A 12014-nucleotide genomic window follows, 5' to 3' on the forward strand; every position below is an offset into this window, starting at 1 on the left:
TACTTGAACCAATTGTTTGACAGTATAAAAAGCATGGTCCCTACGGTAGGTCAAGAAGAACATTTATAAAAGCAGCTGAACTGGCCATTTGCTTCAGCCCGGATCTAACAAAGCTAAATGTGCTGTCTGAAACTAAATGAAAAAAATAGTATTGAATGAACAAACACTAAATTCACACTTAGAATTTTTTAATTTACTATTTCATAGACCCCTCAAGAATCTTCAATTTGGAATATTCTGGATTCTGAATCCAAAGCACAGTGATTTAGATAATCTCTTTCTCCTGAAGGAGACTAAACGAGAGAGATATGTTTTAATACCTAGCTATGTTGTTCATTTTTTCTCTTACAGACTTTTTGTTAAGTAAATCAAGATTGTTCTTTCTAAAACCCAAAATCTAATTACTATGTAAATCACCTCGGCATTCCCACTTATATTTGCTAATAGTTTAAATCAAGATTGAAATAACATTTGAGTCCTGCCAATAGGAACCAAGGAAGTAATTTCTATCAACACTGTATAGCCCAAAATAAACATTTATGACAAATATTGCTGACTGAACTGCATGCCACAGACAAATACTTTATACTTCTGGCCAAGGTAATCACCTACTTTGCACAAAACGAAATTACAGAAGACACTCTATATCTTAAAGTTGGAAGACATGTTTCCTTGTTTAATATTTTTCCGGGAACAAAATGATAATTTGAACAAAGTTAAAGGTGCTTATAATAGTGTACACATGAATTTACTTCCTAATTTCTACTATTTGTGAAATCATTTAGGAAAAAAGGAAATTGACCATGTGCCTTACTTGGATTTTGGACAGCCTAAAACCAATGCTGATCTAAAGTCCAATCTTTGCAGCCAAACTGGCAAGGATAATCTTTGCAGAGTAGAGTGGTAAACAGTATATATTTATATGGATAAATAATATAGCCCTGTGGCCACATTCGTGTTGCAGATGACTGCATAGAAGACTCTTAGAACTCCACTGACATGAATTCTTCAATTTTTAGGGTTCAAGAAGTGTAGACTTTACATAAAGAATAGTAGATATCAGGCATCCAGATATTTTGAATCATCTGCAATAGATGAATAACAGAATAGAATAACATAGGCAGACATCTATTCATAAATGTGCTTTGCAAATGAACTTTTAGAAATAGTATTCAGGGGGTTTATAGAAAAACACTGTTTTAATAAAATCATCTCCAAGAATATCATCTATCCAAGAACAAGGCTTGTAGTTCCCGTCATTGGATTTCTTAAAGTGAAGTTGACAGGAGCAGAGAGCAAGAACAGTAGTTCTGGACCTAAGGGCCTGAAGTTCTTTCATGACAGATGACAAAAATACCCTGCTTCCTTATTCCCTAAGAGGAAAACTGGCCATGAACTTGGAACTTTAGCAAGACACTTAGCAAGATCTCTCATAATCTGTGGTCAAGAAGAAAAATATAGGCTAGATGATTATATAGTTAATATGATTCATAGCTAGCTGAAACAACATATGCACAAAGGTGCTAATTAATGTACTGATATCAAGCTGAAGGAGCTCTCCAAATGTTCTACAGCACTTTGCCCTTTGCCCAGTGCTGCCTTTTATCTATTATCAATAATTTGGATGAATATATAAAATAGTTATCAAATGTATGGGTAAGATCCAAATACATTAGAGCACAGAAATAGAATCTAAACAGTCTGGAGTAATGTGCCAAAATTAATAAGGTAAAGTTTAAGTAGGATAAGTATAAAGCTCTGTACTTTGATCCAAAAAGTTCTGCCTTGCTAAAGAATGGGATACCTAAAATTTTGTGAACCAACAGCATATGGATGTAGCTGTTAAAAAAAGTCCGTTAAATCTTAGGCAGCATTGTAAGAATAGATATTTGTTGGATAGTAGAAGGAACATTGGTTCTAGCATCAGAAAACTTGGTCAAATTCCAATTCTGCTACTTTAGCCATGTAAAGTCTTTAATCCTTACTTTCTTCTCAAGGTTGTTGTAAAGTTAAAATGCTTTAATATGTCTACATTCCAAGCATTTGTGTGCAATGACTATGACTTAGAAAAGTTACCATTTACAATAAAATAGATGACTGCCACTCCATTTTGTCCTAGAAAAGATGGTACTGGGAATGAATTTCAGGTGCCGCACTTACAGGCAAACTGGAGCTACTTACAAAGACAGTGACCAGGATGGGTGAGCAACTCAAAAGAGAACATGAACTGCTGCAAGGACTGAGGATAACTGGCTTAAACAATAGTGGATTCAAGAGACACAATATCTACCTCCTGGAGGGCTCTAAGGAGGGAGAACTGTTGATGGAGGATGGAAATTACAAGAATGTGGGCCAGGGTGACCACTTGGTGGGGATGTTGTGAGTGATTTCAGCACAACTGGGTGGTTGGATTACATGGCCTTCATCAAGTCAGTCTGATGTTATATTCCTAGGACGCGTTCAATGAAGTGCTTTCTAACAAGTTCTGCCTCAAAGTAATTCAAAATCATCTTGGGTTGGACTGATTTCTAGCCCTGCAATTATACCACCTTCCCTCCAGCTCTAAGACGAATCTTATTTCTTCAATCTGCCTTCTTTGACCAGTTTATTCTTGCTCTCTACTTTGTGAATTTCTGGTCATTTAAAATGCCATCTTTTTCTGAACTATCCAAAGGACACAATAGAAAGGGTAATTTGTGTACACTTTTGGGGAGATAGGCCAGCAAAGGATGACTTCCTGGTTGCTGAAATAAGAAGGTAAAGTGGGAATTAAGAACAGGAACTTAAGAGCTCCAGAGCTGGAGTTGTGGTCCAAGAAGTAGGGAGGGCGCCAACCCTAGTGAAGGCTTTTATTGAGAATTTTGCGTATCGAGGAGGAAGCAGAGACCAAAGGTCCTCAGCCTTGAGCCTGCTGGCCTACTACAAGAACTCAAAAGTTGTTTGCTCAACGCAAGACTTCCTCTGTTTTCCAGAGGCAAAAGGAGGTCTGGACAAGTTGCTCGGCATCTATCTCCAGCCTGTTCCAGATCTCGACTGGAAAAGTGCCTGGGGCAACCAGAGAGGCTACCCACCTCGGCTGGGTCAGGGCTCTCCCGCTTCCCTCCTAAGTAACCCCAGGGAATTTCTCTCTTTTTTTCCAGCCGCTTGTACGGGGAAAATTGGCAGCGCGCCGGTTGCCAGGGACGCGACTGCCAGTTCCGTGACTGAAGTGAAAGAGGACGCCTGGGGGAGGGACACCAGGCTCTTGACTCGCTAGGGCGTGAAAGCTTATTTGTATAACTTTGTCTGATAGCATCTGATTGGCTGAAGCCAGAGGGGCGGTGGTGGGGTGATTCTGAGGGCCCCGCAGTCGTGGCCCGGGGACCTTTCCATTCTGGAGCAATCCCAGTGTCCGTGAGCTGTTGCACCGCCTCAGGGGAGCTGAGGAGGCCCAGTGTGGGAAGTTTTGTAGGCAGGTGCATGAACCTTCTTTCTCTTATAGTGTTTAAGAAATGTGAAAGAACAAGGGCCAGAGTAAAGAAACTGGGGGACAGAGAGTGACCTCGAGACAGTGAGGAAGGAAAGAAACAGATTAGAAGGGGGTGGAGGCCATAAAGAAGGTGTTAGGGGCTCTCTCCCAAGCTTGCCCCCCCCCCCCCCTTTTTTTTTTTGCTGGGATCCCTTTGCTAGCTCATTTCTATTTCCGTTTTCGGAGAGTTATTATTACACTCAACTGGAACTGAGAAGAAAAGAGGCAGAATTCTGGCGTTTCACTACTAAAATCTGAATGCCAAGTTTTAATCCAGAGGCATAGGTACCTAAAATATCAAGAAGGGCTGTCACTGGGGACAAAATGCGTTTTAACTAACAAGAGGTTCAGCTACTGAAAACTCGATATGTATTTTTTCTCAAGGTTTTTTTCTTGCAATGCTTTGTATCTCAGTGGACATAAGAATTTAAAAATCAACCCAGATTTTTTTGTACTCTCTTGCTGTCCAAGCATGGCATGGGGGGTGGGGGAGGGTCTGTGACTCATTATATTTCCGTATTTTTAAGAATCCTATCAATGCCTCTAGGCTATGATGAGGTCCTATACTAAGTACAAATAATCTTTGTAAAGTACTTTACAATTCACATAATTTTAAACTCCATTACATTCAACCAAAATTTGGCACTACCCATGGGAGAAGCTTCATTTTATTGATAAGGAAATGAAAGCTGTAAGTTTGTTTCTGTGTGTGCAAAGAGGGAGGGTGAGATTATTTTAATACTTTGATTTATATAATGCTTTTTGCTCTACATTTTTCTTTTCATTGATCCTCCCAAGGACCCGGATAAGTAGGTTGAGCAGGTAACATCCTAATTTTATAGATAAGAAAATATGGACTATAATTTGGAGCTAATAAGGTCTGAGGGGGTGGATTCCCCAGACTGGGCTGTCTTCGGGGGTCACTGACTTGTGTCCTGTTGTCAACAAGTGAATCCTTATTATACCAAGTCAGATTTTCATTCAAAAGACAATTAGGAAGATGGTTTGTCATGTAAAAAAAAAACAAACCCTTAACTATAGATTATAAGGTGAAAGAAAAAGGGAACGGAATCCCTTTATTATGTGCTCTCTTCTTTTTGGCAGTTTTTGTCCTGCAAGAAAACTGTAGTAAAAACACTCCTGGAAGGTTTTAGAGAAAAACTTTAAAATTAGAAACTTGAGTCTCGTTGAATTATCTGTAGGACTGTTGGAAGACTGGTAGATGAAGGACATAGCAAGGGAAATGAGATGGTAAAACAAAAACAAAAATGAAAATGGGCTGTGGTTTGGAGTCCCAAAGTGAAATTTAAGGTGCAAAGCCCTTAACAGTTAAATTTAGTACATAGCTTAGGCCCAATTAAATGATATTGCTTTTTAAGAGCTATCTTTGGAAAGGAACATTTTAATTCACCCTCCAATATTATTGGACACCTTCCCGGACCCTCCTGTTAAATGATTTAAGACCTAACACCAGTCCTAACTACTGTCACCCTCTCCAGCATCTCTGAGTAGCCAGACTTGGACAAAAGTCAGGAATTTTGGCTACTTCTTCCCATGCCACATTTGATCTCTTGGGAAAAAAATGTGCAGATCCAATGGTGGGTCACTTTTCATCCCTGGCAGCAGCTGTTACAGGAAAGATTGGGAGAGACCTCACCCGGAGGAAAGCAAACGCCTCACAGGCTCTCCTCCCCCAGCAGCCGGCCAAAGCCAGAGCCACAGCAGGAGCACTATGTGTTCACGTGCACCCAGCATGCTCTACCACCCTTCTTACATAAGAGCCCCAGGACAGAGTTGCGGCTGCTACCGGTCCTCTTCCCCGACGGCTAATAATAAACCAAGACAGTAATTTCTGGTCTGCAGCCACTATTGATGCGGCGTTGGGGGGCTCACTTTGCAACTGGGGCGTGTGCGTTTCGGTCATCTCACATTGAGATCGCATTCAAGGTCCTCCCAACCCCGCCACACCAGCCTGTCCTTTTGCGAGTCCGGACGCTAGCGCCTTCTTCACTCTCGCAGTGCCGTGCCCTCCCCCGCTGGCCTGATCTACTCTCGCGCTGGTGGGGTGCGGCTGTTGTAGCCCTGCCTGGCCACTGCGCCCTCCCTCCGCCTGGGTATCAGGCGAGAGGCGGAGCTTGCCAGGCGCGCTCCGCCCCCACCATAGAAAGGTCCCGGAGAGTGTTACTCGCGGTCATCCCGGCTCAGGATTTTTATCTGCACTGACGGGGAGGCGGGAGGAGGAGACACCGGGGGTGGCTCTGATCGCCGGCGACACCTTTCTGGGGCTCTATAAATTGAGCACCTGGGATGGGTAGGGGGCCGACGCCACCACAGCCGCCCACAGTTGCAGCCGGTCACTGACTACAGCAGCGCCCGCAGGCAGCAGCCTCCAAAAGCGAGAACTCTGAGCTACTCAGCGGAAGAGGATCTCGAGGAGCAGGAGGAGGTGGGTGCCCCTGTCCCATCTCTGCCCCGGTCAGCATAGGCGCTTGGACTCAGGCTTTTTGGAGGACGACGGGGGTGGGGAGCACCCCTTCCTTCTTGCCGCGGCCCTCGGCGGGCAAAGAGGTGGGACAGCCCGGCTTCCGGAAGCCACCTGAGCGCCGTCCCAAGAGAGCAGTAATCGGAAAGGGAGGTGCGCGCGGGCGGGGGCGCCAGGCATCCTAGCCGATTGAATAATCTTCTCTTTCGTCCCAGTCTCTCAGCCAAGCCAGGGCTCGACCCACAGACCACGAGCCGCCATTGCGAGCTTTCGGACGCCAAAGCCCTGAGAAGCCGCGCATCCCGCAGGGCAGGGCTGTGAGCGAGACGAGAGTTGGAGAGGGCGGAGGAGGAGCTGAAAATCCCGCCAGTCCGGCTTTAGCCAAGCCCCCGGCGCGGGCCTCTGAGATCTCGTGAAGGCGGGCACCCCCTCTCCCCAGCCGGTCATTCCGTGCCCCTGTGCTTCGGCGCCCGTGCGGCAACCATGATGCAAATCTGTGACACCTACAACCAGAAGCACTCGCTCTTTAACGCCATGAACCGCTTCATCGGCGCGGTGAACAACATGGACCAGACGGTGATGGTGCCCAGCCTGCTGCGCGACGTGCCCTTGGCCGAGCCCGGGCTGGACAACGACGTCAGCGTGGAGGTAAGCAGCAGTGGAGGCTGCCTGGAGGAGGGCACGCCCCCGGCCCCCGGCCCCGGCAGTGCCAAGAGCAGCTTTTTTGCGCCCTCCCGGGACATGTACAGCCACTATGTGCTGCTCAAGTCCATCCGCAACGACATCGAATGGGGGGTTCTGCACCAGCCACCTCCGCCAGCGGGGAGCGAGGAGGGCAGCTCCTGGAAGTCCAAGGACATCCTAGTGGATCTGAGCCACTTGGAGGGCGCGGACGCCGGCGAGGAGGACCTGGAACAGCAGTTTCACTACCACCTACGCGGGCTGCACACTGTGCTCTCCAAACTTACGCGCAAAGCCAACATCCTCACCAACAGATATAAGCAGGAGATCGGCTTCAGCAATTGGGGACACTGAGGCGGGCCGCCCGCGGCTGCTCAGCACCCTTCCCGGCCCCATCTCTCACCCTCTACTTCCTCAAAGCTGTATTTCTGGCCGTAGGGCGCGATGGGCCGACTGCGAAGTTGGGGAGCTGTGTACGTGAAGGGGGCGCAGTGGGGCTGCACGGAGGAGGGGGCTTCTTTTGGGAGAAGAGAAGAGAAGGAAGTGGTGGCGGGTGGGGGAGCAAATCAAGGATCTTCTTCCCTCCCACGGGGTGATGGGGTCTGTGTTCTTCTTTGGTGGGGATGGGACTGGGCTGACGCCCTGCATTCAGCCTGTGCCTTTCCTGGAGTTTCTTTTTTGTTCTTTCCGGAGAAGGGCCGAGAAATGGCCATGCCAGGGCGCGGCGCTGGGTTGCCACACTTTGGAGCTCCGCCCCGAGCTGGGTGCTGGGGAAGGCGGGGCACGCAGCAGCCTCCCGCCTCCTGGTGGTTGGGCTGATGGAGGCTGCAGCGTTGCTAGGATTGCATCAGTTTTCCTGTTTGCACTATTTCTTTTTGTAACAGTGGCCCTGTCTGAAATATTTGGAATCTCCTCCTTGCTCTGAAATTTCAGCGATTCCATTGTGATAAGCGCACAAACAGCAATGTCTGTGGATAACCGGTACTACTTTATTAACGATTTTCTGTTACACAGTATAGTTGTCCTGTGGCACGCCTACCCCATGCCTTTCATGCCACCCCTGCCCCCATCCCAGTGTGTATAAGTTGGCACTGTGTCAGCTTGTACGAACCTTGCCACTCAGCCAGTGGAAATGATAACATGAGAAAGTGGACCTATCTGAAATGGAACCAACTGACATTCTATCAGTGTTGTACATAGAATGATGAAGAGTTCCACTGTTGTTATGTCTTAAATTTATTTAAAACTTTTTAAAATCTAGATGTAGACTATTCTAAAAAATAAAAGGCAAATGTGTTAACAAAACTCGACAAAAGTTGTTGCTCTTTAATTTGTCAATGAATGGATTATTAGTTAAATAAAAATAAATTAATTGATTTTATAGCAAAAGTAAAATTTATTTTCCTTCTGGTATTTCAAAATGCTGGATAATCATCTCTCAGCATTCAGATTTGTCTGAGAAGTAGCTACAGACAAAATTACTTACTAGTTTTTATTTCTAGTTCAGTACCAAGGTAGGCCCATACAACACAACAAAAAGTTCATAAATATTCAAAGTATTTAGACATTCATATATTGCATTTTCTAACCAAGTTGACCAGCTTATTAAAGTGCTAAATTAACATTTTGATGTTTTAAGAACCTTAAGCACAAACTAAAGTGTTTTGGGGCATTAAAAACTTATTTTAAAAGTAGAAATGTCTTTTGTCTACTTAGTAGCAGTGAAGAATTAGAAAAGGCCAGCTAATATTAGTGCACACGCCTTGCAGGTCTTTATTTACAAGTGTTTTAGGTTGATCATAAGAGATACTTAAATGTGTTATAACATGTGCTCTGGCTTCTTTTACTAGTTCTTCGTGAAGTACTAAGCTTTGTTAGGCAGCGTCCAGCAATGCTTCCAGTTTTTCAGTGAGCCAGTCTGCAATTATGGACAGCATATCTGTCAAGGCTGCTACTGGGCCCTTGTGAACACTTCTTAGGTGCCATTATGATGCTTTCCTGGGATGGTGGGAAGGGAGAAATACATTGTTCTGTATTTTCTTTATTTCATTATTTGTTTAGGGGGAAATAAGTGTTAGATCAACTTAAGTTTTCAAGCTTGCAGTCATGAGACATCTCTAAGCTCCTAGAACTTGAATTTAAAATACAATGTTGTAGTTTAGAAAAAGGAAAAAAGGGTTTGTTTGTTTTGTTTTTGGTGTGGGCAGCTCAAGTCTATTATCAGCTTTTAGCAGCAGTGAAAAAAATGGGGAAGTTTCAAGACTAGGGTGCCTGCCGTTGCCGGAGAAAGTTAATCGTTAATATATAAAGATAAGCGAGGTAGCTCCAAAAGTAAGAAATACGGCCTCTTGTTTTGTATCTCCTTTAAAATATTGCAAACAAAGAATACAAAGAAAGGAGACCACAGAAGCCATGTCGTAGAAAGAAACTCCAAGAATTTAGAGCCAGAAGGTTGGGTTCAAATCCTCTCGTTACTAGTACTTATTAATTGCGAGTATTTAAACATTCGAGCTTGTTGTCACATTTGAAATTAGGCATAATAATAACTACAATGCTTATTTTATAGAGTTGCAGTGAGAATTAAATGAGACGGTGTAGAGACTGTCTGAGGCTTCAAAGTTTCTTAAGGCACTGCTCAGGGTTGTTGGTTCACGTCTCTGTTGACCCCCTTGACTGCTCCAGGCGTATATGAAGCATGGGACGATATGTCCATTTTAAGGAAAAGCATAGTTTTCAATTACACACATGAAACAGCAAGTAAACGATTTCCTTTCTCAAAGTCTTGAGGAAGGGCCTGAATTAAAACCAAAGTCAGTTTGGGAAGATAATATCAAAAAGTTTATGAGATGCTAACTGCAAGTTTTTTTTCAGAATGTTCCTGTAGTATATAGAATACAAAAAGTATATGATAGCAAGATTAAGTCGTAAATAGCTATGAATGTTAACTTTATTTTTGAAAATGTAACTTTATGTAAGAGTATTTTTATATATAAATAGTGAATTAATTTTGACCTAGGAGTCATGATGATCATTGTTAAAAAAGACCGGAGTCTTTATGAACCCATAAGATTTCCCAGGCCCAATAAGTACTATTCCACTGATAGTAACTACTATTTTATTCATCAGTTTATGAAGCAAAACAGGTCAAATCCTCAACAAATTCACCTGTTAGAACTTCTCAAGCTATTTAAATTTTGCTTAACCTCTGAGATAATGTGACAAGGGATTTTATATTTTCAGAAGGTCTTTCCTGAGGAAGCTCAAAGTAGTCTATAGATTTTAAATGTTGTAAACATTGTGTGGCTTCTCCCTAAATTAGAGCTCTCAGAGATGCTGGTTGTATGACAGTGCTCATCCATGTGGCAGTTTGTGACTAAAAGGAAGGCACAGATAGATGAACTGGGCAAAAAGAAACAGATGGCAATTGATTATCATCCAGATATTTACATTCGATAGGAATTTTCTACATGAAAAACTCACACCAAAGCCTTTGAGAAGCCTGCTTTGGCCTCTAAAACAGCTTACTGCTTTGCTCACATGGGCTTTTACATGTTTTACATTTATAGTGTTCCTTAGCCATCTGTCCTAATTTACTCTTTCTCTGAACCTGAACCCAATTGTTAGAGAGGCCATCACAGAAGCTGGGATTATTATTCTTTGGACCAACTTGAAAACTAGTCTAACTAGTTTTCTTTTTAACACTTTTTTTAAGAAATGGAAGTTATTGTCATTTGCATATGCCTCATCATTTCCCCTTATTTTTAGTTGCTGAACAAAAATCATTTAGGAAAGAGCATTTCTCCTCCTCCCGTGCCTTCTCCCTTTCTTCTGTAGTTCTCAAATGTTTGAAAATTAGACACAGTTTTGAAGGATCGAGGGCTCAAATCTTATATCATACACTCCTTTTTTCTTTAAGGTAATTATCTTTTAATGAGATATCTAGTACATTTATACCAATCATTACATCCTCGTGTGATTTGTTTTGAAGAATTTTGCACCAAATAATGACAGAAGCAATGTTTTCTTTAAAACTTTAGAAGCAATTTTTACCCCCAACAAACTGAAAAATGTGGATCAGGAGATTATGAAAATTTTAAGCATGTAGACTATTGATTACTCTCTTTAAATGAATTGAGTCTTTTTAAAATTTCGAACTTTATGTAGTTTCTGATCAAGGCGAAATTGCTTTAATTTGTAAGATTACTTAAACAAAATTATTTATTTTTTCTTTTAAGATCATATCCATTTTTTTTAATAACTCAGAGAAACTGAAAAAGTCATTCTTGAGTTACTCTAAACACTTTATTAGGCCTCCAGTTAGTTCATTTGGAACTATGTAGAACGTTCTGATGAGCGGTGAAGATTATGACAGTCTACTACCAATAACCGCTTCTGCATCTGGAAGCCAGTATCCTTTGCCTCATGCAACTATGACTTCTCCCCAAACCCACTTTAGAGCACCCCCATGCTAGCTCTTGTAAGGCCTTGCGAGTCTCCATAGAGCAAAGAGTCCTCAGAGCTGAGGGAAGGACCAGAACCGTGCCCTACTTCCAGACCACACTTGATTACCTGGGTCCCCAGAGTACCCTGTCCAAATGGCCCTGAGTCCATTCCAAGAATTTCACAGGCATTTGCATTGAGTTTATTCTCTTGATGGTGGACATGCATGGATGGTGGATAGGGCTTGGACATGCAAATGGATTGTCCAAGGATGGAGCTTGTGTAGGAAGATAAGGAGGTGGAGTGTAGGCTGGAGGTTACCCCCACCCCTGGGTTTTAGGATAAACAAAGGGTTTGAAAGCCTACAGAAAGGAAATAAGAGGTGAAAGCAGCTCAAACTTTAAGATGTCTTCCAGTATTGGCAAATGAGGATTTTATGGTTTTTCTCTCTATTTCCCAAATTCCTCAGGAGTCTCCCTGCTCCATTGAAAGAATGCTAGTTAATTAATGAAGTGTTGGTTAAGGAAAAGGAAAACCACATCTGTGCACAGAATTTTTCCAGCTGCTTCCTATTCAGTGCTTGAATGGTAGGTAGCAATTATAGTGAAGACCCAAATGGATACATCTTTCATAAAATCTTGAAGATTTCACCTCCTCAATTTTATCTATCTATCTATCTATCTATCTATCTATCTATCTATCTATCTATCTATCTATCTATCTATTTATTTTTATTTTAACACCTACGGCACCTGGTCTTCCTAGGTGGTCTCCCATTCAAGTATTAACCAGGCCCGACCCTGCTTAGCTTCCGAGATCAGATGAGACTGGGCATGTTCAGGGTGGTATAGCTGCAGACTATCTGTTTTCTTTTTAGTATTAAAAATCTTGGTCAAGTTAGAG

General features: G+C 42.9%; 1 protein-coding gene and 1 pseudogene across 1 annotated transcript; one reads left to right on the forward strand and one right to left on the reverse strand.

Moving 5' to 3' along the window:
• Window positions 1-5680: 5680 nt before the first annotated feature.
• MID1IP1 (MID1 interacting protein 1) lies at window positions 5681-7972 on the forward strand. Its single transcript, XM_011384457.2, has 2 exons — window positions 5681-5954; window positions 6206-7972. The coding sequence occupies exon 2, from the start codon at window positions 6474-6476 to the stop codon at window positions 7023-7025; it is 552 nt and encodes a 183-aa protein (XP_011382759.1). The 5' UTR covers window positions 5681-5954; window positions 6206-6473; the 3' UTR covers window positions 7026-7972.
• A 3879-nt stretch (window positions 7973-11851) lies between these two features.
• On the reverse strand, window positions 11852-11970 carry LOC111733580 (annotated as a pseudogene).
• Window positions 11971-12014: the final 44 nt, after the last annotated feature.

Source organism: Pteropus vampyrus, unplaced genomic scaffold (assembly GCF_000151845.1).
Source record: "Pteropus vampyrus isolate Shadow unplaced genomic scaffold, Pvam_2.0 Scaffold582, whole genome shotgun sequence".
Taxonomy (NCBI): Eukaryota; Metazoa; Chordata; class Mammalia; order Chiroptera; family Pteropodidae; genus Pteropus; species Pteropus vampyrus.

Excerpts from the sequence above, each read along its gene's own strand:
- MID1IP1 (XM_011384457.2), top strand. The coding sequence starts at position 6,474 with ATGATGCAAATCTGTGACACCTACAACCAGAAGCACTCGCTCTTTAAC.